This window comes from Gavia stellata, chromosome 1 (assembly GCF_030936135.1).
Source record: "Gavia stellata isolate bGavSte3 chromosome 1, bGavSte3.hap2, whole genome shotgun sequence".
In the NCBI taxonomy this organism is placed as follows: domain Eukaryota; kingdom Metazoa; phylum Chordata; class Aves; order Gaviiformes; family Gaviidae; genus Gavia; species Gavia stellata.
This window is the reverse complement of record NC_082594.1, coordinates 120,868,016-120,894,499: the sequence shown is the minus strand read 5'-3', so window position 1 is coordinate 120,894,499 and position 26,484 is coordinate 120,868,016. Positions and strand designations below refer to the sequence as shown.

The 26,484-nt window shown below is 38.2% G+C and overlaps 1 protein-coding gene across 1 annotated transcript in view; it reads left to right on the top strand.

Moving 5' to 3' along the window:
• NECTIN3 (nectin cell adhesion molecule 3) overlaps positions 1-26,484 on the top strand; it is a 49,286-nt gene that overhangs the window by 11,303 nt on the left and 11,499 nt on the right. The window contains exons 2-4 of the mRNA XM_059821757.1: positions 15,245-15,583; positions 22,727-23,023; positions 24,897-25,014. Coding sequence (XP_059677740.1) covers positions 15,245-15,583; positions 22,727-23,023; positions 24,897-25,014 — 754 coding nt within the window. The remainder of the gene's footprint in view (positions 1-15,244; positions 15,584-22,726; positions 23,024-24,896; positions 25,015-26,484) is intronic.

Sequence of the window (26,484 nt, the reverse complement as noted above, 5' to 3'; positions counted from 1 at the left end):
TGGGAAGACAACATATAAAAAGTAGAGGAGTGGCCTGCTTAAGGGAATAGGGGCTTTCCTAGGGAATGAAGGTCTTGTTCCTTCATCTAGGACATCATACATGTCGGTGTTCCTGACCAGTTTTAATGGTTTTCTAATTTCAGTGTTAGGAGGTACAGTTCTGGGGGTGGGGAATGCTGAATGCTTACAACTGGTGCTGTACCCTTAGCAGAATTTCAGGTCTTTACTTAAAATTGATTTTGCAAAAAACAAAACCCAAAAACCAATCCCCTCAAAACCTGATACCTGGGTGCTTACTTCAGGAAATTCAGAATTTTTACTTGTACGGAATTTTTTGCTAGCTTACCCTTGAGTTTTCTTTAAGGACTGTGTACACTCACAACACCAAATGCAGTAGGCAGTCTCTCTGGGTGTGCCATGTTCCTTTCTCCATATAAAGTTGGAACAATGTCCATTAGTGCTTGACATAAAATTTTGCTTTAATCTTCCTGCATAAAAGTATTATCCTATTAAAGACAATTAAACATGTTAATATAATACTATTTTTCCACTGGTCTTTTTCTCCCCAAAATGGCTGAAATGCCCTATGTAGTTGTTTGGTTTTTTAAGTTGCTCAAAGTCAGGAGATTGTATTTGTGCTTAAAATTTCATTCTTGGTTAAGTTGAATAACAATTTCATAGACACTGCTTTTCAATATGACCTGCATTTAAATGGCCATCATTTTGGCTTGTCAATACCAGCCAGCATTTCTGGTAGTATCTGTTAAAAGCTGTTAGGGGTTTTTTGTTGATTTGTTAAATTATCTTGTTCATACTGAATGAACTTACTTGCCTAAGACAAAGGAGAACAGTCTGTGTACTCTTCACTTTGACTTCATTGGCCATTATTGACTGAACAGTTCAGAAATCCTTTTCCCTCCTAACCTTACGTTTTAGTAGGTAAAATATGGCTTAGTTCTAGGAAATTTAACTTGAACATGATGACTTTTTATTAGACCTTCTGTTTGAACATGAAGTTAAATAGTAATTGTGAAATACAGAATTGATGGTTAATTGTTTCCTGGAGTCCATAGATGAAGGCAAACTTAAGCTATTGTTAATAATGTATGAAGAAGTGGAGTCTGAGAACTGCAGTGTAGTGTGGGAAGAACAGAAAATACATAGGTGTGGAAAATTAAGTTACTGTGTAACAAAATCATTAAATACTGCTGTAGTTCTGCACCAGCCTATAAATATAGGCATGGAAATATGCTAATTCTTGATTTAGATCTTTATTGCTTCTCATAGCCAGCTGAGTTGGCTGTCATTCCAGCAAGTGTGCTGTGCAGTCTTATAGTTAATATGTAGATTCTGGCTGACCATTGCAGCTTGCTTGTGCTGGCTGGGATAAATACTGGGAAGTGCCTGAAGGATCAGGTATTAGTTCATGACTGCTAACACTTCAGTAGTTAAAGCCCAGCCCAACTACTTCAATACAGTGTTATTGGCTTGAAGGTATCTGCTGTAGGGTTCCCTTAGTTGTGGTGTATGGTTATAACTTTGCTAGGCACTGAAACATTTGCTACTTCAAATGAAGCTGAGAGAAAATAATATTTTTTGGATTTCTGGACCTTTATGTAATATTCTAATTAAACTTATGGCAGAAGGACTTGTTTATGAAGATGCCTCAGTCAGCTATTGGTTTTGGTAACGTGCAGGATCAAATTTTGGTTTGCTAATTCCACAGGTTACGCACTCAGCAGTATCTGCTAGGCCTGTCAGCATAGTGGTAGTACCTTGACTGTCTTTCAAAAAAACGTCAACTGAGAGATGTTAAAGACAGAGCCTTTTTTTTCTATTTAAGAAAGCTTATTAACTTCCTGGCTACTAGCTGGTATTTGTACTGCTGGGGGACTGCCTAAAATTGTAGTCTTGGCATTTTTAGTTATCAGATGGAGGACATCAGTATTAGTGGTTTCATTATATGTTTGCACCTAGTTCTGTGCATCTTAATAGTCTTCTGTTTTGTGTGAAGGACCTAGTATTGTTGGAAAGAACAAGAGGGTGATAGTTATCAGAGAGAGTTTCCTGTGAGGTTTGGAGGCACCTCATCTGCTGACCTGATTTGGTGTCTTGAGAGCTTTCTCCTTTCAGGGCCATTGGATCCAGGATGTTATGGAGAGATTAAGTCTGGTCTTTTGACTGCTATGTTTTGCGTATATCCATATGGTCACCATTGGTTCTGTCAGGAGTAACCCTGAGTGTTATCAAGAGGGACAGAAGAACTCTGAGGACAAAGGTGAAGGACATGAGTGCAAGCCCACAACCTGGGTGCCTACCCCAGTGAGGGAGAAAGACTTGGGTAGGAGTGAATGTGTCTGGCTGCTGTTGAAGGTAGGACTTGGAGTTCTCTAACCACTGAGCTGTGCTTGAACAAGAACTGTTGAGCCAGAGTCGGGGTCTACCTGATAAAGTAAGATGGGCGTGTCTTTTTTCAATAGCATTGTTAACTTGTGAGGAGGGCTTTAAACTAGGTATGTTGGGATGTCCTCAGGTTTTTCCTCTGTTCACAAGAGAAGACATGAGGAACAATAAGGAAGTGTCTGAGGGGGACATGACGGAAGAGGTTTTTTATCCCTCCCATTGTGAAGGCAGCATGAATGGGGACTGTGCACAGCTGCAGACTTATGATGTCTTTGGGATTCTGGCAATGTGGTGGGACAGCTTGCATGACTGGAGCAGAGAAATTAGCTGGATTGGTGCCTTTCAGGAAAGGCAAGCTGGGAAGGTGAGAAAGGTAGTGCTCTACAGAAGAGTGGATAGAGTGCATGGAGCTTTGCCCTTGAGCAGGTGACAAGCTGGTTAAAGCTTGTAGGTAATGTTAAGAGGACAGACCAAAACAGGTGACACGGTTAAGTGTCTGCTACTGCTGGCCTGATCAAAAAGTAGATGAAGCCTTCTTTAGGCACCTGGAAGAAATTTTATGATTGCAGGCTATGGTGTTCATGGGAGATTTCGGCCACCTTGGCATCAGCTGAAAGAGCAATAGGACTGGACACAAACCATCCAGGAGATATCTGGGGTATGCTAAAGACAATTTGTTGGTGCAGGTCATCATGGGAAGATTTAGGATGATGATGCAGGACTAGGGGGGATTGCCTACTTGATCTGTTACACACGAAGAACTGGACGAAGATGTAATAGTCAATGGCACTGTTGGCTGAAGTAGCTTTGAGACCGGAGTTTGGAATACTGAGAAAAGTGGTCAGGACTGATAGTAGAATCATAACCCTGGACTGTAGAAGAAAAGATTTCACCTTATTTGGGGATCTGCCTGTAATGTTCTTCTGGGGAAACTGTTCTGGTGGGCAAATGAGCTGAGGACAGCTGATTGATCTTCAAGAGAAACCTCTTCAAACTACAATAAATATCCCCTGCAATGTGCAGGAAGTCCAACAGGTCTGGCAAAAGGTCAGCATGGAAGGACAGGGAATTCCTCGCTGAGCCTCAAATGCACAAAGGAAGTCTACAGAAGGTTGAAGCAGGATGAATATAGAGACAGTATCTGAGAGTGCAGGTATAGAATTGGGGAAATTCAAGCTCAGCTGCAGTTGGAACAAGTAAAGGATGTTAAGGGTGACAGGAAAGGCTGCTGTAACTATGCTGTCAGCAAAAGAAAAACTAAAGAAAAGGGGTGCCCACTGCTCAGTGGGGCAGGGGACCTAGCAAGGAAGGACATGGAAAAAGCTGATAAGTAAAATATCCTGTGTTTGCTTTGATTTTTCACTGGTAAGGTCTGCGCTGTGACTTCCTAGGTCCTTGAGTCTACTATCAGAATCTATGGGATGTAGCATAACCCACTTGGTATTGCTTTTTTAGATTCTCATTGCAGTTGCCTTGTATTTCTGTTAGTCTTTGTAATGGCAAGTTTATTATATGGTGGGGCTGAAACAATAATCACATAACTTGGAATGCAAGTTGTTTGTTGTACTTGCTGTGTGTCTCTTGGAATGTCAACCCATGCTATTGCAAATTTGTGGCTAGGTGGAAGAGGCTATGCTGCTGTGTCGTTGATAACTCCCAGATTTTGTAAATGAAGCAGGAGTGATGGCAGTAACTCTTCTGACTTCTCTGATATGTAGTGCCTGACCCCCCAACCCTCAAATTTCCTTTTACTCTCAAAAAAATGCTGGCAGGTGTTGTGATAGCATTAAATGCATTGAATTGCTTTTCCAAATAAGGAGTGGGGAGGTTTGGAGTCTGGAAAGAAGTGTGGGAGGGTATTCATCTGCCCAAACCTTCAGTTAGCAGTCACTGTGGTCTTGCTAGGACCTTTTCCTGGAGAGAATTCATATTGTGGAAGCTATAGTTCCAGGTGGTGCTGGAGGGTACTGGAATCTTGTCTATTGCATTTCCTGGAGTATGAGATGCCCCAAGTAAACATAACTACTTGTTGCTGATAGCAAGTTGAAATAAAGATGAATTACAGAGTTAGAGAGGACCTTATGAAACTGAGTGATTGAATAATGGAACAAGCTGAAGAGTAGATAAATGTTCAGTGATATCCATGAGACCCTCTTTGTGGAGAGGAGGAGTAAACTTCGTATGTATATTTTTGCCTCTGAGCTAACTGTTAGTATACTTGGAAACAAGGCCTTGGCTATGTGATGGCCAGTTCCACGAGCTGATTATTTTTTATGTTAGTTGTCTTCAAAAGGGTGTGGTGGGCAAATCAAGTGTTGGAGAAAGAGAACAGAAGAGAACATACTGTCCTCTGTCATGATATTACGTTGGCATCTGCTTTGAACTTTAAGTGTAGTGATGCCAGTTTTGGAACTTCTAGACTTAGCTCTGAAGAATATACTAGAATTGAAACCTTTTAAGAATGAACTTATGTCTAGAAAGTGGCTTTTTTTGTGTAATGTACATAATTGTCTCTTAGTATCATGAAAGGCAGTTGACAGTAGGTGATGGGGCTGACTTAAAGGCAAATTAAGTTCTGAGTACTTCATATAGAAGGCAGAAAAGCTGAAACACTAGCTGACTAAAACTGATAGGTGTTAACTCTGTCTCCCCTGAGTTGAATTTCTGTCGACACCTTGAATTCACAGCCCTGCAAATAAATGATGAAATGGAGCTTTTTAAAATAAATTTTAAGCAAGCAACAATAAACTTAAATCTAAACATCAGGTTATGTTATAACTTACTAATGAACATACTCAGAATGAGTTACTTTGCTCAAAGCTGAAGGCTGGCTGTTACTTCTGTAAGTCTTAAGTGTGGTTGAGAATGAGAAAATGAGTCTCGAAGGAGTGATGTGAGTATGTCACAGTGACTCAGTTGAGGACAAACGGATGCTAATAGAGTTTTTGTATGGATTCATGTACACAGCACTGAAGAGGTAAAAGCTTTTAAAAAACACATGACGAAAGCTGAATATCTGCTTGTGGATGAGAATACAAGAAATAAGTAATAGAGAAGAGTGATTACCTGCTGTGAGCTGGCTGTCCCTCTGATGGAGAGGAAAACCTTTACTGAAAAGAGTAACTGGAAAGGATACAAATAGAAGAAGCAAATGGCGAAAAACATTCGGTGAGAAAACAGCTATCCAACTGAACAAGTTGAATACAACATTGAAGTTAAACCCCAAGTGCAGTTGACCCGAGGATGAAAAAAGTAGTTGAAAGTGCTCTGTCTTACTAAGGAAATATGTGCTAGCTAACAGCGCTGGTGCTCTTGAACACAAACTTTTGGTTTCATAATATTTTTTTTGAAGTGCTACCAGCAGAGCATTAAAAATGAAATGAATTGGCCATCCCAGACGTCTTCTGAGTTAATTTCTTCTTTCTGTTTTTGGTAATTCCTTCATGTATAACTGCGTTACTTCCTTGATTTGCAAAGCAAGTGAGGATAGTCTTGAAACACAAGTGGAAAAAATGTGAATCAGCAGGTTGCTAGTAAGAGAACTGAGAATGATAAGACTTCTAAAAGCAACGTAGTCTGAAATATTCTCAGAGTAGTGAGGTCTGGGGGAACCAAATGGTCATGAGAGAGCAAGTGGTGTAAGTGCATGGAATGGATTGTTGCTAATAAGCTTCTAAAAGGAGAGCTTGTAATTGCGTCCATCAGCACGTGTGTCATATTGGCTAACAAGAATTTGAAGGAAGACCAGATGATTACTTCACTAAAAATGTCTGTAAATAATTAGGCTGGCAAAAATCCTTGAACAACAGATCATGTCTCTACCCCAGTGCAGGAGCAGCTTAGGTTAGTTTGGATGTTTGGTTTTTTATAACATCAAACCCTTCTAAAGGTTGTGGAGGTTTAATATTTTGGCCAGGGTGTTCACTTGAGGAATTCACTTTCTGTAGCGTTAAAGGTTTCCTTGATTTCAGCAAGTTTTGTTGTTGCTTTTTGTGGTGGTTTTTTGTTGCTTCAGTTTATCTCCTTCCTAACCTCCACAGGCATACTTAGCAGTACGGGTATCCTCTTGTTGCAGTGTAAGTACTTCAGCACCTTTATTGGGTTGCCCTTCTTAGAGAACAGTGATCAGCTCTTCCAGTCCGTCCTTGTAGGTAAAGTTTTCTAGGCCTTAGAGCACACTTAGTTTGCTTTCTGACTGTCCAGGTGGCTAATACCTGAAGTATGATGTTCAAGCTGAATGACTGCAGATGGAGCCTCACTGATGTTGGCTAGAGCAGAAAGTTTACTTATATATTAGTGTATTATAGAGTGGCGCTTGCAATTCTTGAAACATAATCACCATATACTTATTCTTGCTGTAACTTTCAGAACAGTCTTTGCTCTCTAACCAGTTAGTTAACATCCTGTATCTGTTACCTATACTTATTCCTGCTGACTACTATTCTAATTTGGACCTATTAGAACTTAAAGCTTTTTTCAGGCTGACTGGGAAAGATTTGTTATGTGGAACTTCACTTTTTTTTTCTGTATCTAATGCAGTTACTTGGCAGCCCCACCAAGATACAAAACAGAAGTGCAATGCTCCTTTAGACCTCCTACTGTATCTGTTTAGATACTTTGGCTTTGTGTTTAAACTGAATGCCACATAGGAGGACTTTAACCTTTTCCTACAGGTTAGTTTGTCAGAACTATTGACTCATGTTTTGTGTTTCAAAAGATTCTGAAGGTCATCTGGAACTCTTTAACAAATTTTCCAATCAAAGATTTGAGTTACATGAATAGCTGGGTTTTTTTATCTCTTGCTTTTCTTTCCGTGTATTTATACCTATTGCTCTGGTACCTGGGGATTTAAGTTTATTTAAATGGCAATATGAAGCATTTTGTTGTGTTTAGGAGAGGAAGTGGTGTGTGTTTCTATGGATAACTTCTGAACTACTTGTTTACTCTTACTACTAGTTGTTTGAGGGAGTGGGACTAAGAATGACATGTTCTCCTCTAGTCCTACTTCTGAGCCAACCCATTTGTTGGAAAAAGAGTACCTTGTTGTCTTGTTTCCTTTTAAAGGGGGTGGGATTGGGAGGTTTGTCTGGTTAAACAGAGGTTGGAATGTTCATTGCTGAAGAACTTCCAGCTTCCTCATAGCTTGCCTCCCTTATTGGTTCAACATGTCTTGTTCGACATGTCTTGTAAACATCTGAATGCTTAGCATCAGGATAAACACAAGTGTCTTAATTTGCTATGTGTTAGCATACATAGAAGATGGTAATGTAAGAGTGTGTAAAACAGATGCTGATGCTAATACGGTTTAAGTTGAAATTCCAGATCAAGTTTTAAAGTTCATGAGACTTGGTAAACATTCTTGGTGAGTAGTTAGATTTAAAGCTTTAACCTTATAAAATTTGCTTTCTAAGAGTGTCCTTCACAACTCAATTTGAATCATGAGCCTAACCTTTTTTCAAACTTTCCTCTAGTGTCTTACATTGTATTTAGTTACCTGCTGCTTGAAACTAAAGGTCTGTGCAGCATGGTAGGAAGCAGAGTATGCAGGGGCACAGTCTCTGCCCTGTGTGGAGGTAGTGAAACTAGAATAGAAGCACCAGTTAACGTGAGGAAAATGGCGTTGTGAAATAAGAATAGCGTGTCACAGCCGTGCCTGACTTCAAGTGCTGAGGTGCAGAGCTTTTTTGAAGCTCCAACTCATGGCTGTATGAGTTGGGCTCAAGTTATGTTAATGTTAAACCAGAGTTTAACTACTTTTTTTGTTGGCTTCGTGTTACACTGGAGTAAAATACCTCTTTCTAATCTGTTTCTTTGCTTTCTGTGATGAAAATGTCCATCTTGTTGATAATAAGTGTTTATTGTTGTGCCATAGAGGTTTGCACACTTGATCATCATACATGATGTATTAGGTTGAGAGTATTTTGTCCAGTATTACATTATCTGGCCTTCGAACAGGCAGTATGAATCTTCTCTCTGTGGGCTCTGCATGCATCTTGTGAATGGTAGCTGTAGCCTTCCCCACAATTATCAGTATTCCTTGATACCTATATAGACACACATTTTGATTCAGCAACTAGAGGAAGATAATTGACTGTCCTTTCCATCAGCTGTGGGGAGTGAAGGAGTTGAGTAACACCAGCCTCTTGGTAGAGTAGTGTGCTATGTTGTCAGCTCTACCCTTAGGAGCAGCAGGTGGAGGTTCAAAGTACTTAAATGCTGCAGAACATCCTATGATAGCACTTAACTGAGAAATTGTCTGTCTTGAGCTTGATGTTTTGAGTAAAACCCCTGCTTCAGCAGGAGTTAACTTTTGATTGAGACAGTACTGAAATTAAGAGACTGACCTTTTCATGTGTTCTCAAACTCAACCAGTTCTTGTGGCCAGCGTCTTCAACTTTTAGGTTGCTTGAGAAATTTTACCTGTGTGCAACTAGTTTTTTTTACAGTTTTCAACTAGAAATTATGTTCCCCTTACTATAGCCTTTGTAAGCATGTAGGCTATAGACACCTAAAGGAGAGCTGCTTACATGTTAGATAAAGTTAAGACTGGAACCTAGTTTTGGTCCATTTGTAGGTATGAAAAGCTAACATTCAGAAGTTAATAGATGCATTTCCAAGTGATGAATATGTGTGAGCCACAGCAGTGATATATCAATGCAATGGGAGAAGTCTAGGAGCATGTCATTAAAGAATTGTTGTCATAATGTTCCTAGTTTCCTTTTGCTATCAGCTAAAGTTGACCCCTGGATTCAAAAGACTGAGTCCTTTGAACATTAATAAAATGAAAAAGCAGCCTGAGATAGCTGGCAAATGCGGAAAAGCTAAGAGGATTTCTGTCGTCTTGGCTTCAGACTATTCAGTTGCTACGCCTCATTGCACCAAAATTTTTTGCCTTCTGGTAGGCTTTTGTATGCCTGTTATACTGTTGTGATAAACACTGAAGAAGGTTTTAAGAATTGCTCTTCTAAGATGGAAATAATATACCTCTGGTTTGCTTTTTTAAAAGAGTGCTGTACATAAAAGGGAACTTGAGCTGAGGCTAGTGAATGTAATGCTTACAGAAGCCAACCACTTACCCTGTTTCTGCTCCTAGACCACTTCCCCCCCCCCCCCCCCCCCAAAAAAAAAAAACTTGATTGACAAACTAGCACTCCACTTCAAGCGAGGACTGTGATAATGCAGATATGTAGGCAATAACAATATTAGGTTATAATACTATCTCTTTGTAAGTGTGTTTTTTTCCTAATTACTTGCTTAACAGTTCTAATTGGAAGCTAGTGTTGAAGCATTTTGTACTACTTAATCTTGAATCTCTTCCATTTCTTGGTTCTGATCTTTTTTTGACACAGTAATTTGATTGTGCTCTGGTACTCAAACGACACACACTGACTTCTTCCCAGTAATTTAAGAATGTATTTTTATAAAGCCTGAAGTTGAGGTTTCAGGCTTGTTTTCTGCAGTGTCCTTAAATGATTTGATTCTCTAGCTAAACAAATCGTAAAATACCACTAGAATGTGCGGCTGTGCTCTTGTTGCCTCTGTTGCATTGCCACTTGTGATTGACTGAGCAGGGAATGAGCCAATTCAGAAGGCGAAATCAGGAAGAAAACAAGTGACTGCAGTAGGTTGGGCTCTCTCAGGTACCTGATGAGTGCTGATGCAGGAGAAGGAGGGATGAAAGAATGAGTCTAAGCTTTCTGATGTCAGCTAAAATTAAACTGACCTAACAATAATGCTTAGCCTGACCTTAAGAGTGTTTCATGGGAAGTTCTGCTGACATAGCAACTTGGTCTCACCAAAATGGGATGTTCTTGTTGTTCTGCTCTACTCTTGGTTGGAACTCTTTTTAGTTCCCAGTGTTAGTGTGTGCTAAGGCCAGATACACCCGTGAGTTGAGTAACTTGCTGCTGTAGGGAAAAACTTAAGTCTTTCTGCTCTTCTGCAGTTTGGCTTCATTGTCTTGTGGAAGCAGTTGACAGCTAGTGCAAGGTAAGTGGCTAGAGAGTGTCAGTGTGGTCTCTCTGTCTTGCCAGGGGTATGCTGTTAAGTGTGCCACAGTTCTATAGCAGGTAACAAAATGGATTGCTTTTGTCAATAGACTTGTCCATGGCTGTTCCATACAGAAAAATTTTTAAATCTGCTGTTTATTACAACAAATAACAAGGCTGGAAGTGTGGAGACTACTCTCATTTTGTAGCATGAGTACTTCGTTGTGTTAAAAGGTCATTATATTTTCAAGACCCTGTATTTCCTCAGTATCTTTTTTCAGTTAGTGAGGGAAGCTTGCTTAACAATTACTAGTGTACAGCTACTGTTATCATGGTCAATATTGGGTAGCTCCTAGTTCTGTGGCTTTTAATGCCAGAAGTGAGTTTTAGGGATTTTTCTTGTTTAAGCTTCAAACTGATTTTTGACAAGTTCAGTAAGAATGGTAAGTGCTTCACTGTTTTGAATAAGGTTCTTGCAGTGGTCTGAAACTGGAAAGCTAGTGAACACAATGTAAACCTGGTAAAAACTTGGTTTGGACAAATGGTAAAGTCTAGTGTTTATCTGAACTAAAACAATAGCTTTGTAGAATTTGGACTGAGAGAGATTTGCAGTACTGGGCCTTGAAGTTTGGTCTGTGTGGTGATGTGAAGGATGGGTGGGAAAGTGAAGAGAGAGTGCAGGTTATTTTGGGGAGGGAGCAGGGGGTATCAGAACTCAAAGGGCCAAAAATGTGTTCCTCAGGAAGGTGTTTCACCAAAAATATTAAACAAGAGGCTTACACTTTTCCCTCCCTGCACTCTCAAATGAGGTAATCCATTGTTCAGCTTTGAAATTACTTTATCATAAGACTTTAAGTTGAGGTAGGGCAGTCTCATGGTATTAATAAGTAAGTGTGGAGCCATGAATAGTAAATGACTGCTTTTAAAGTCTTAGTTGTTAAAATTAGAGAAGAGCTGTTGCAGTTTGAGAAGCTGAGATACGGCCTGTCCGTGTCTGCAAGCAACTAAGTTATCTGTGAAATAGGTTGAGAGTCTTATTAGCATGTTTGCAAATAGATAGGTGTGTCAAGTAGATCAACGAAGAGGAGTATCCACCTGCTTAACTTCAGTTAGCTTTAGACATGAGGTGATGTGATAGACTTGGATGTGAAGTAGTACCAGCATGGATTAGATTGCTCTGATAAAAATTGACTTAAGTGTATAGGGACTTAACTAAAACTAAAACATCTAAAGCTATTGGAGATGGCAATATCAGGCTGCATATGAAACAGTACTGGACAACTTCTTGCTGATGAAAACAAGGTAAATCCCCTGTTGCCTGTGCAATCTGAACAGTAGGTGTTCAAAAAACGTGTAGACGTGGCATTGTGTGACATGGTTTAATGGGCATGATAGTGTTAGGTTGATGGTTGGACTTGATGATCCAACAGGTCTTTTCGAACCTTAGTGATTCTGTGATTCTGTAACTGTTTCATAAAGGAGGAAGTCTGGCTGACTGACACAGACAGGGACTTCTAAAACATTTGTACAGGCTGAATGATACAGCTGGGTACAAAGCTTTGAAATGAATGGGATAGGGTGCCATATCGGAATGTGATACTCAAGTGATTATTGTAACCCACCAGTAAAAGTAATCTGACAGTGTCTTCAATTAAGTGAGTTAGGCAAGAACCTCATTCCATGTTTCAAAGGCATGCTAGAACATATGACCTGTCAGAGCACACAGGATTGAGGAAATGAGACGGAAGATATAAGCTATTTTTTGTTTTCCGAGTGAGCAAACAGAAAAGGGAAAAAAAGATCCACAAAAACTTGGTCAAATCTAAAGGAAACTGTAAGAAAACTTCATGGTACTGTTTTTTCCTTGAAGTTATAAAATAAGATCTTGATAAGTAAGTGAATATGAATTGTGTCCTTAAGGGGTGTTGAGAATCATGATAAGCAAGGACTTCAATATTGTGAAAGTGCAAGCAAAGAAGGTGAGATTTCAGCATTAGATTTCAAGAGGAGGAGAGCTAGGCTTTATTAAAGCAGTGAATGTGTCCTATGCATCAGTACCTTGGATCAGTTAAGGAGATGAATAATGTGGCCTTGAAGTGTCTTGTTCTTCAGAGTCTTATTCTTCAGAATCTTGTGCATTGTAAGCCTCTAAAGCTTTATTTTGGAGTAGACATGTATCTGTTACTCATTATTCAAGTACAGTCTTCGAGCAATATATTGAGTCTTGAGTGGAAGTATCTATGTCAAAGGAAATACCTATCTTAAAGTCCTGAGTCTTGAAGAGCTCTGCATATCAGCATAGTAATTAACTTGCTGGTTTGAACTGTTAGCTTGATTGCTCAGCAACCAAAAATAGTTGAATAATAACTGGCTGAAAATTAAAACTAGAGATGCTATTGGAAATTTAAGGTGTGGTTGTTACCATTTGAGCTTTAAACTACAAAACTTCAAACACTTGGAGTATATATACTGTTCTATAAACTATATGTAAGTTCAAGTTAAATGATGAGCATAGATGAGTTGATTCTTACGTCTTTGGAGTCTGAACATGTATCAGAAGATACGTGTAAAATTTGGTGTAATGATCTATTGGTTCTACTTCCTTTATTGGAGAAAGTGAATGAGCAGTAAGATGTAACAGATGAATGTTCTATAGCTGCAAATGTGTGTATATAGAAATAAATACATGAGGCCTGTCAGGTAGGTCTTTATGTAGCTAAAGCCTCTAATTATTGGAATTAAGAGTTGTCAATTAAAAAAAAAAAAAAACGAAAAAGAAACAAAACAGCTTCTGTGTTCCACTAATTAGGATGACTTTCCAATTCAGTTGGTTACCTTCCCAGAATTCCAAGCAGCTTTTGTGTAAGTTTACTCGTGGGGCTTTTCTGTGCTAAGTTTGTTGTAGTTATACACAGCTGGTCATTATGTTAAGGTTCAGTACAGGTTAAGATTCAGTAGATTTAAATATTACAGATTGCTGATTTCTGAACAAAAGTGTGTTTTTTCTTCACTTAAATGACATTACAGAATATACACGTTCAATAACATCTTGGAATACATTGCAGAAATGTAACTTGAGCCTTAGTTAGATATAAGATAGAAAGCAATAGTTAAATACTTTCTAAGGAACACTCTACCTTATCATTAAATGTAGGAATGGCAGGTAGAGACTGTTTGGGCAGAATTCTTTGCATTTCAGTTAGTGTTCAAATAGTTGCCCTCTTTCCAATGTCTGTCTTAACAGTACGTATCAGTTCTAGAGGCATGAGAAGACTAGACAAAACCTTCTTTCGTTACTCGAGGATTAGTCATCGTAGATACTCTCTCTATATGAAGCTTACTCAGTTTTTTGGGTTTTCTTTTTTCCCCTTACCAGCCCCTATTAGTGACTGGCATATCAAAAATCTTGGTATAAAGTTCTGGCTTAGTTTGATTTATTTGTGCAACTTAATGTTTTCATACTATTGGCATTAGTCAGTAGTTTTATACTGAAGAAATCCATAGCTGAATCTTTAAATCACTTGTTTGGGTGGCTTCATTGACTTAGTTATTGAACACTGAAAAATCAATGGATGGGAAATGGAAAGCTTTCGACAATGGACACATGCATAAACGAATATAGAGAATTTTTTCCTGAACACATGGTTTCTCTTTTGTGGGGACTTTCTGACTGAAAAGGCAGTTAATGTCTCAAGTTGAGTGACATCTTCGTGCTTGGGAAAATGGGGCTACTGAAATTTAGACTTGAGTCTTGTTCCATGGGTGAACTTTCTCAGTAACAGCTTGAGTACTGATTTGATAAATGAAGAGAAAATCAGAGCAGTTGAAATGGCTCTGTTAAAACTTAAGCACAGTAAAAAGAAATACGTTGTGGACTAAGACTTTGATTCTTTTTCATCATGTTGGTTTACTCCAAGACAATCAGTGATGGAACTTGCTGGAACATCTGTTTGGCAAAAGGAATTGTGAACCTGTGGTTTAATGAACTGCTTTGTCCTGGTGGATTTCCTTGCTTGAAGGGAGGTGGTGTAAAATGCTGAGCTCAGAATGCAGTTGCTACTGTGGAAAGTCTTTTTAGATATTAAACGGAAATATATTGAATCTTAAGCAAACACTTGACTATACCTACTCTTGCATATTTACTGTGTGAATACAGAGGGAAGATCTAGTATGAAGACACCACACTACAGTGCAGCAGAACGATTGCATTAGTATGATGGTACATATCTTTATTAGAAACTAGCATACTGAACCTAAATTGAATTTTTACATTGACTGTCACTGTTGAGATGGAGTGGTTTGGGGGTTTTCTGGTTTGTGTTTTTTAATTGTTGCTTTGCTTTAAGTAGTTACTGGTATGCTAAGTGGTGGAAGTTTCACTTATGCATTTCTCCTTAAATTATGAGGAGTCTTATCTTTTGAAAGTAGAAATAAGTGCAGTAATTAAGTTAAATATTTACCTGATGTTCTGGATCAGTAATCAGACTGCTGAAGTGTTGTGTCTGATTACTGTTTTTTTAGTAAATCTGAATATATGCAATGATCATACCTAGTTAAATTCCCAAAAGAGTGATACACCAGTTACACAATTATCAGGTCAGTTTTATAGCAAGTTGTGTATTAGTGATAGTGTTCTCTGAAGAATGGTTAATCTACACCTAGCTTTGATGTTTCTGCTTAAAGCATGCTTTTGTAATGTTTCCACAATGCTGTGAATCAGCTACAATATGGTTATTCAGAAGAAAGTAGGAATTCTCTTCGAAAAAGGCAAGCTAATTACTGAAGAAGGCTTTGTGTGAAGACTTGGAGGCGTAACCTTGTTGTGTACCAACTAATGATTGCTTTATTTTTAGGTGCCTTAGCTGGACCTATTGTTGATCCACATGTGACAGCAGTTTGGGGGAAGAAGGTTGCACTGAAATGCATAATTGATGTAAATGAAACAATAACGCAAGTTTCTTGGGAGAAGATACATGGTAAAAGTTCACAGACTATTGCTGTTCATCATCCTGAATATGGAATATCTGTTCAAGGAGAATACCAAGGAAGAGTGTCATTTAAAAACTACTCGCTTACTGATGCAACAATCATCTTAAAAAATGTTAGCTTTTCTGATGCAGGAGAATATGTTTGCAAGGCAGTTACATTCCCACTTGGAAATACACAGTCATCAACAACTGTAACCGTACTAGGTAAGTCAACTTCTTCATGAAAGGAGGTGAGATGAATAGCACAAACTTGTTTGTGGAATTCTGCAAACTTACGAATACATTGTATTTTACCTTTTAACCCAATGATAATTCAAAAAAATCTATTTGCTAGTCTTTCGTAACGGCTGTCTTTATTCTTATTGACTTCATTGAGGAGACTTATTTTGGGTCTTGCTTCTTTAGAACTTGCTCTTTGATTGTCCAGATAATAAAAAAAAAAGTGGTTCCTATTTAGGCATTGTACTAATATAAACATTTGGACAGTGCTTTAGAACTTAGACTTGGCAATGCTGATACTAGGGAAGTCGCTGTGTACTGAGAAGCTGCCAAACAGTTCTAGGTACCACCTTGCCTAAAATCCCTCAAATTTGTTGCTAATATGATAAGTTAGTGTAGCTGTCTGGGGCTGGTGATGTAAACTGTTCTTTGCACAGTATAAATGTAAAGCAAAACTGCCTAGGCTACCACTGGGAGTTGTGGGAAGAAAGAGGCAATTTTAGCCCCTACCCTGGTGGTAGATAGTCATAATTTGAAGCTTATATAAACTCAGTTTTTCACATAAACTAATTTTGTCTATCTTGTTGAGGGTTTGGTATTGCTGTCATAAAGGACTACTACTGAAGCACAGGTAGACTTAGGTGGTAGTGCGGTATGAGGTAAAATGATTATCCTGAAACTTTAAAACCGATTGATTTTTCCCTGTCCTTATAGTATTATACCCTCTTATAATAGAGTAAGTTATTTCTGTGTCTGCTGCAAGTAGTCAAGTGGTAGTTTCTACAGCTGAGGTGCCCCTCAATGACTTCTCTTTTTTTGTAAGGAAATCTGTTTTTTAGGATCTTCTTGGTCTTCGATAACCACTTTCTACAGTAGTAGAACACTACATGAGATTAATCACCTGGCTGTGACACAGTATGTAAACTGGCTTTCACCACAAGGTGGGGTAGAAAAAATGCATCGAAGCAAGTGGCTTCATCCAATTTGAAACAAGTAACTTGACTAAAGTTCTATGTGATATTCAGAGCATGTAGCCTTATGGCTCTCTTTACTATCTGTCTTTTGTCTGTACTACAAGTGGATATGTCTGTAGCTATTGTAGCGATCTTTTGACTTCAGCTTTCAGCTATTGTGCTTTATCACCATACAGTGGGAGGCTCTTACTGCTTTCCCTCATCTCTTCCAGTCAGTCGCTATTTCTAAGATTATTTTTTTCAGATCACATTAGTAGTTGTGTCCATTTTGCCTTTCAAATTTTAGATTTATGGAGAACATGAGAAGGAACTTGGAAAGCCAATATATGGCCTGTGTGTTTATTATTCTATATTTGAAAATGCAGAAGGACCACAACTTGCTTGATTAAGATATATATTATCAGAAATTGCAGCTGGACTAGGTGAAGAAGTATTTGTCAGGCATACAGTGGTCCTGATAATAGTTTTTCTTCATAGTTGATGTAGGTGGTTGCCGGTAGTTGTAAGCCTCTTAGACTCGGTATGAACCTCTGAACTGCAAAACCCAACTACTACTTGCAAAGATGCCTTTCCGTCCTAGTTAGCAGCTGTTTGGCTTGCATGTACAGCTGGGTAGCCAACCCTTTGTTGGACTTAGCTATGTTCTGTGACCTCAGCAGAGCATTTTCTGTCCTTCTGAAAACTTTTTGCTATGCTGACATCTAGACCTAAACAGTAAAAACACTGAGGAATTAATGGTTTTCAGAATATGCATGTAACTGAAAAACTTCTGAGCTTTACTCACCTGAGCTCAGCAGTTACAAGCTCAGCAGAGTCTTAAGGCATGGAATAGCTCCAATCAAAATTTGAAACCTGGTGTAACTTAAAATCAGCTTTATTCTGACTGTCTTTCCTGCTGTTGTTAAAAAAAACCTCTCCCTTAGGTGAGAGAGAAGTCCTAGGGCTGAAACTGTTTCCACTCCAAGCAGCATTGCCTTGTTTCCTAGTCCGTGTCTATTCCTATTGGGCGAAGAATTAGTTTCCTTCCTATGTGTAGTGGACACACTTAAGTTAAGCATGTAGTAGATGCTTGTATACTGTAAGGCAGAGACACTGTAGACACATGGGGAAAAAAAATAACTACAGGATAAAAAGTACTGTATTTTGCTGCAGTACACTGGTCACTTAAGACCATATTTAGAACCTTGTTTTAAGCTACTTCAGCTTAACAGACTTACCACCTTTGACTTTGCTTGCTCACAGTTTGCTTCGCTTAGTGCTTCATGTTGTCTTGAGGAAATCTTTTGCAAAAGAAGAGGTTAGGACAGTGAAAATATGAAAATGCTTTGAGTCAAACAGGTGTTTTATTTTGTCTAAAACTTTAGTTCTTCCAACTTACCGTGTTAAACTAGGGCAAAAAAAATGCGAAGAGCTGTATGTCAAGGTGTTTCTTTATCAAGATGTTGACTAAACTGGCTGAAATAGTGTCTGAAGGCAGAAGGTATGGTGTGTGACAGGGTAGCTTGCAGAGCTAACATAATTACTAAGTTACTAGCTTGAGCTCTGTACATGAATATTTCAAATACTTGGTTTGGTTTGACTCCTACTGTCTTGCTAAGATAAAGCTTCTCAGCATGGGTATAGATAAAGTAGATCTTGGTCTTCAGCAGGCTAGCTCTTGGCAATGCTACCAGTGAAGAATAGGAGCTGCACAGATGAGAAAGTCAAAGGTAGATGTAGGTCTGTCACCATGAGTAGATCCCAGATGGACTAATGTAGAAATTCTTACAATAAGGAGTTAAAGGAAGATGCATTTCAGACAGTATGGAAAATGAATCCTCTCAGACAGTTCTGATGAAGTATGGTGTTTGAAAAGTGCTAGCTGATGAGAGGTACACTTCAGTACCACACAATACTCTGGGCCAAGAAAAAGTATTTAGATAACAAATTAATGAACTGACTGGTCTTAAAAAAAATCAACCAAAAAACCAAAAAAACCCAACCTCAAAGTCAATAATAAAGAATTAATTAGTGGGCAGGATAAGTTACAGAGAAATATAAGGCTACTGGTTTTGAGGGGAGAGAAAACAAAAAGTAGAAATACTGTTTTGGAAAAGTTATTTCACTAAATGTCAGTTGTGATGAAGAAGGGGCTGACAATTCCCAGTGTCATGCTGTTGCCAAGGATCTAGTGAATTTAATGGTAAGTGGAAATAATACTGTTTGTGTTGTAATCGTGCCAATTTTGTCCAGACCTCCTGTGCACAGTGGCAGAAGAAAATTAGTTTTACAACTAACAGAAACAGTTGAAAAAGGATTATGAAATAGTCAAAACCAAGAAGAAACTTTGAGGCCTGGAAGCCCAATGCAATAGGATTTAAGGCTCTTCATTTTTCTGCATGCCATTTTATGTTGTTTTTCTATAAAGAAGTGTTAGGACTTGAGCAGCGAGAGATCTCTGATGGTTCCTGTGAATGTAAGGTGAAACTAGAATAAGCAGTGTTAAATTAGATAGTGGTCATGAATCAATAAAAGGGCTGGTAGAGATGTGCAAATTAGTTGAGAGTTCCTGAAGAGCTGCATGTCTAGCTCCCATACTTCAGCCACCATTTCTTACAACTAAAACGTAATTCATGCCATAATATTGCTTTGGATTAGTGTGACTAGTCTTCTCCTAAGATACATGAATGAGATGATCCATGTGTACTGACCTTTTGATAACCTCTGTGTATTCAGTCAATATATCTACTCTGTTGATTATTTAAAGCAGATGAGGGAAACAGCCACTGCCCTTGAACTCTTACATTGTGAAAGCAGATCCCTTCTGCTTTTGGATCTTTGTAGGATTGGTGGCTTCCTTTCCCAAACTAAGTGTTGTCCCCACCATCTTTTTCATTTGACCTGAATAGACCATAATGTTTCTACTGAATGGGTGAAGCAGCTTCTCTAATGCTCTCCCAACCTCCTTCATGGGTGTCCCTGCACCCACCACTGTGAGCAATGAATGTCTGTAGGGCATGCTTCAATATGATTCACGTGGCACAATGAATGGTCCTGGGACAAAAGGACTGCTACAAGAGTCTATGTATATATAGCAGTTAAACTTGGGCCGGGGGGGAAAGCTCCAGGCAAAAAAATCCCAGAAAAACCTTCTGAACCCCACACTTTGGGTAATAGTTTTTCCAAGTGGAAAACGCTAAAACTGTTTGCTAGTGTTACAGGTGAGATGCCAATTGCCCCTTGTAATTAGGGATTCATTCACAAGATATTTATCTTAAACCATGAGTGAAACACTTAGAAAGGCTGTAGAATAAGTAGCTGGGTTTCTGCTGGTTTTGCTTCAGTTGCTGGGACAAAGTAATCCCGAAGGAAAGACTAGAGAAATAAGTATCATAACAGCAGTTAATTGCCACTTTTCAGTATGGGGCTATTGGGTTATCTTGTAGTTGGTGTGTAGTCCAAGAATCATGATTTATGGAAAGGCATGACAGTAGAAGCCTAACCATTTATGAAGTACAAAAAAAACCTGAAGTATCAAAACACTGGACTGAGGAAAGTATATCTTATGAAGTTGAATAGTTTTGAATAGTTCAGCTTTGTGTCTTTCTGACAAGTGTAACATCAAATTGCGCAATGAACTGAAACTGGCCAATATCGCAAATTGCAGATATCATTTGAGAAAGCAAATTTTTTTTTTCTAATAATGACTATCCTAGGAGAAACTAGGCTTTTTAAATGAGTCTATACCCTGTTATCTGGCTACTACCACTTGAATGCATTTTATTCTAAAAGTATGGTAAGTGAGGCAGCATACTGAATAGTCTGCTCTGGGTCTGGAGATCTCTGCTACTTTCGTTAAGACTTCTTGTTGACTTACGTATCCCTTCACAGAGGGCTAGAGGAAAAATTCTGGAGTTGTGTACTCTTTTTTTGAGGAAAATACAAGTGAATAGAAGATATGAAACTGTTTCCAGCTTAAATGATTTGGATCTTGAAGTTCAGGCATGAAAACCTAATGATAGCTGCTAATGTAATTGATTTCATTGTGATGGAGGTCTTGGAGCGGGGGGGATACAGCTAAAATTTTTATCTTTGTGCTTTTAAGACACTAAACATAAATTTGGGTGTTTACTTCTGCATTTCAGTAATACTGCAGAAGCTATTAAAAAGGTGACTGCTAGTGATTTGGGGGGAAAAAATGCAGTATTGTTTATGTTAAATCAGGGAAACCAAATTGTGACTCAATTAACAAAGCTATACAATGTCAAGTTCTCCATACTAGGTTTTAAGGGCTTTTTTCAGATTATAGAATGCTTCAGTATGTACCTGAGTTCAAATATCCAAGCTCATTGCAGAAAGACTTAGTTGTTGCTAGTGTTGGAGAGCAGGGAATCAAATTTTGAAAGAAGTTCTGTTATGACATGCTTCAGATGTAGAAGAGCGCATGTAGGACTGGGCAGAAAAACCCTGCTGTTGGTTTGTTTACAGTAGGGTCACTAACAGATCACAGCAGGTAGGTATTCAGAGAAACAAAGTAGAAAATAATCCGCTCTCAATAACAGCGTAAACAACCTTCAATTTGGTAATGAGATATATTCTTTAAGCACCTCGAAGCACAGAACAGAAAAAAATATTTTTATAAGGTTATCTGTTTAGTAGTTGCCTTTGCTTTTAGTGTAATTGAGCAAATCATAAACTACCTTCTTCATATATAAGCTGTGTTAAAGTGAGCAGGAAACAAATCAAAAATTGGTTCTGGCACTGAATTCACTCAAGCTGGAAATACTTGTTGCCCAGTTAACTCTTAGAAGTAGAGGTAGTTGGAGAAGTACCTTGCCAGGTATTGTGAACTCTGCTATATTTCATTTCAAGGTAGGTGGGTCAGCTTCAACTTCTGGGGAAGAAGGTCTGTGAACTAAAATTCTTCTTAAACGATACTGAAAGGCACAGAACTTGCAAGAGTTGTATCTGCTTTATGATTAGTGAGGGCTGATCCAATGAGATGGATACTGAAGCATTATGGTGTGTAGTGGTGGCTTTACTTTGGAGGACTCTGATAGCCTCATTAGATCAAAAGACGAGGATTATACAATTGGCTAGTATGCTACTGGGAAATGTGTATCTTACAGTATTGATGATAGAAACAGGCCATCCTAGAAAGCAAAACCTTGGTCTGTATGTGCAGAACCAGATGGTATTTCTGACTTAGGCTGCAACTGGTGGATGGCTTGTATGGGGCTGAAACAGACTTTAAGAAGGAAGTTTCTTCAAAAGCTTTTCAGTCTACGGTCCTCAACAGTAGACTTACACATCAGGAGCTCAACTTCCTTTTGGAAGAAAGTGTGTTCTCTAAACCTCAAAAATTTTGGGGTGAAAAATGGGTTTACAAGGAGGTCAGATCCTTCCACTTCTGGATTTCTTGAGTCTTGGGCATAGTATTGAGTTCAAACTTTGTACTTCTATAGGTGATGGCCATCACCTATATAGGCAGAATTTTATTTATACATAGAAACAATTTATTTGTAGATCGAAAACATACACAAATTTTAGATAAAAATTGTGTATATTATGTGTATTTGTGTGTACATATTAGATTTTTATATATGATATATGTGTATGTATAATAAATAGTTTTTTAGAGGTTAATTGTCCTTTTCAGCATGGAATCAATTGGTATTGTTGTACTGATCATCAGAAGCTTAAACTCTTAACATCAAGTGGTAAAACACTGAATTAAATAACTTAGAAATGACACAAACTGATAGTATAGATTAATACTTTAAGTCTAATGCTTGAAAGTGCAGCAGAATCCAAGTCGTCTTTAAAAACCACAGTGTAGTTTCAACATAGTATCTTAAGCTGTTTGTTGCCAGACACTGCAACTGAAGCACTGTAGTTGGTGTTTTGAACCTAAGGACTTTGGAATTCCCTGTCAATGCATTAAATGTAGTGAATGAGCAACGTTCAGCTTTGTCTGCTCCTTGAAGTTCAACAGTATCAGCAGGCCGAAGTTTGTAGAACTATCATTTCTATGTGACATGATCTTATTTCTAGGATATCTGACTAGCATGGGCTTTTGCAAATGGATTAGATCTTGCCCAACTTTTCTACATAGCAACAGTTTCCAAGATGTGCAGCCTTTCTTGTTTAAATTGCCTTTTTTTCCCCTCCCTAGTTGAACCTGTTGTGAGCTTAACAAAAGGACCAAACCCTCTAATAGATGGTGCAAATCGGACAATAGCAGCCACTTGTACAGCAGCCACTGGAAAACCTGCTGCAGAGATTGACTGGGAAGGAGGTCTTGGTGAAATGGAATCCAGCTCTACTTTGTTTCCAAATGAAACGGTGACAGTTGTAAGTCAGTATATGATTGTCCCTACACGATTTGCAAGAGGAAGACATATAACTTGTATTGTGAGGCACCCTGCTTTGGAAAAGGAGATTAGATACCCTCACGTGTTGGACATACAGTGTAAGTATTCTGTAAGGTAGTTACTACTTGGTGTGTATCCCATAACCACCCTCTTTATCTGTTTATACCTTCCACAGGAAGGAGATGAGCACTTACTGCTTCAGGAAAAAAAAGGAAATAAAAAAGTATAGAAAAGTAGGTGATAAGAGGTAGGTCAGGCAGGAGTAGAAACCTAGGCTCTCTGTATTAAAAAAACAATAAAACATCCAGCCACAAAGCTAGAATGCCATTATGTTTCTACTGTTTATTTTGGATACTGGCTCATGGGTAAACATTATTATTCGTGTTTATATTTAACATTGAAAAGATTACAGACAAAATAACAAACTCAGTTGATCTGTAAACTGTTTATAGTGCCTTACAATTTCAGCAGTATTAAATAGTGCCTTACAATTTCAGCAGTATTAAAAAAGAATTCTAATGAAGATTGATGTTTGAGATGACAACTTAAAAGTAGGTCTTATGAGGGTTGGTAACTTATCTTCAAATGACTTACTAAGCTTTTCCCACTCATAAGTTGCATAAGGAAACAAGAACATAATATATACATTCCTAATGTTTGTTGTTCAGCTTCAGGTTGCTCATGTAATTCAAACCTGTACCAGGCTTGTTTAACAAATTTGTGGCTTTAAAACACATGAATACGAAGTGAGGTGGCTTACAATACTGCTTAGTTAAAACCAGTTAAGACAAATAAGCTTTAGGCATGTGATCCATTTTTTTGTATAGACAATGAATATGTGACCAAAGTGAGCTATTTGAAAGTTCTTCCCTTGGTAGCCTGTCTTAACTCTGTGCTGCTTTAAAGTTCCTAAACCACAGAAGTCTGTCAATTCAACTAGAAGAAATGTAGTGGATGGAAAAAGTGAACTTGGCTGTTTCGGTTTGACTAGAATCTCTTGTTGGTTTGTTTTTGTTCTGTTTAGTAAAGAATCACTTATTTGGGCATAAAATAGTGATTAGTACTGCTTTATTTTGTTGTTGTTGAACTTCTAGATTGAAGTGCCATTGATAGAGAAATAGAACTAAAGATTATTTGTTCCCATTATTGTCTCAAACAGTGAATAAGAGAATGAAGTTCTGTATTTAAAGTGAAATGAGGGGGCAAGTTGGTCCTAAACATACTTCTATCTGAAATTAGTGCTAAGGCATGTTTCAGAACTTCTAACGAAATTGTTGAGTAAGCAACATAACAGCAACTGAGAAGCAGAGATTTTATGTCTGTGTTTGCTAGTCTTCTTTCAGTCTTCCCTTATGCTTACAGCTTTTGCAGTGACTCCTTTGTCTCTGCTGTAGGAGCTTATACCAAATCATAGTGGTTCTTCTGTCCTCTGGGTTCTGAATATTTTACCTAGGTCTCTCTGGCTTATCTGAAGTGGCTTCCTACCTTTTTAGAGCCGTAACAACATAATTCTACAATATGATGCCAGTGGATAACTGTTAACCTTTTTAACTGGCATCTGTCAACTTGCTGATTTCCTAATTATTTGGCTTCTCAAAATGCTGTTTCTGATCCTTTGCTGTATCTTGTTAGTGATACATAGCTCAGAATTACCATTCCTCATTTCCCAAGAAGTTTGAACTGACTCTTTTCTTCTGAAGTCCTTTCACTTCACCAAAGTGCTGTATGTTTGCTGAAAACACACAGTGGGACAGTTGCATGGATTAAAACAATTTACTGTTCCTGATCTAATCCACTGCTGCATGTTATGCTGTAGCTTGGAACTGTATTGGTGTTCTTGGAGTATTTTGTTGTTAAATTAAAAAAAAAACCAAAACAAAAACCACCTTCTGCTCCACTGAGCTGACCATTACATGCAGTTCGTATTGAAAGAAAATATTGTGATTGATAGGTTAAATCTTTTTTTGTTAGATGCCCCAGAAGTTTCAGTAACTGGCTATGATGGAAACTGGTTCATTGGAAGAGAGAACGTTCAGCTCAGATGTAATGCTGATGCAAATCCATTACCTATGGAATTTATGTGGACCAGGTAACTATAAAAAGGGGCTTGCCACATGATTGAAGTGGTATAATATCTTAGCTTACAGTAAACAACTGTTTTGAAAACAAGGAGAATATGACTTGTATTGGGTTGTAATTGTACTTTCCAGCCTTTTAAAAGGAGGCTACGAGATGTACGTATGAATGTGGATGAGTGGATATCTTGTAAATGTACAACCATGAACAGTTTGTCATTACTCTCAGGATTAAATCTTTGGTAGTTACTTAGTAGACTAAACTGTGTATGTGGCAGTATGTAGAACAAAGCCGTATAAGTCTAGTAGGAATACAGCTATTTCATCAGTTCTGTTTCAGTATTAAAGCAGATAGTAAACACTTGAACAGACTTAGCAGTATCTGCATTTAAAATCTGGAAATTATAGTTGAGATGGCAAATACTGCTTACTGAATTATAGAATTTGTCAGGTTTTTCAGAAGTGCTCAAGTAGTTGCCGAGACAGATAAATGCCGTGTTTTGCATAGTGATGGAAACTAGGTCTTAAACACATGTCTCTAGGAAAAAAAAAAGTTTTTTTTTACTTAACAGCCGCATTTCATAAATATATGGATTGGGTGGGCCCTACTCTGAAATTTCCTGCTTTGCTTTTGCAGCCATGGATGTACTTTGGGCAACAGACAGAGGAAGAAAATAAAAGCAAGCATAGATCAAAATCTGTCCTGTGAAGAAAAAAATCTCAATAAACCCAGCTGTTCTAAATTGATCTGTGGCCTGTAGAAACAAAGGAAATAACTTTCCTAAGGATAGTGTAAATTCATATGTAGCTATATTACAGTGCTTCTGTAGGTAAAATCACAGGAATATTTACTGATGTGAAGCTGTAATCCATTTCCCTACCTTCTCAATGGTAGATACAACATAGCAAATAGGAACAGTAGTCATAATGTGGTTTCAAAAACTTGTATTGATAAGTTTTGAATTGCTTGATAGCAGTTTCACAGGAAAACAAAACATTACTATAACTGACTCAATCCTAAAAGCAGCTGCAATACTGACTTAAGATTTCAATGGCTAAGTCTAGTCAGAACGGCATGGCTACACTAAATAAGGTTTAGTAATATGTATGCCTTAATAAAGTGTATGCTTTACCTACATGCTGAAGTAGGCTGCCATCCCTATCCTATGCTTAGCTCAAATTCAGTGTGATGAGATTTGAACACACAAAAAATTCTATGTTTAAAGAAGCATGCTAGGCTCTCAACAGCAGTACTGCTTGTTTCTTCAGATGAACTGGGTTCTCAGTTCTCTGATTTGATTTTGAGATATATGTAAGAACTAATCAATACAACCTTTATTTCCAATTCCAGGACAAATATACATAACACTTCAAAGCACTTCAAGCTTCAGAGGTCACTTTTAAACTTCCTAAGGTTAAAACTGAACCAACTTTTACAAGACAAGCTTAATTTTCTGGAATATAACTACTGTACATTTTCTGTT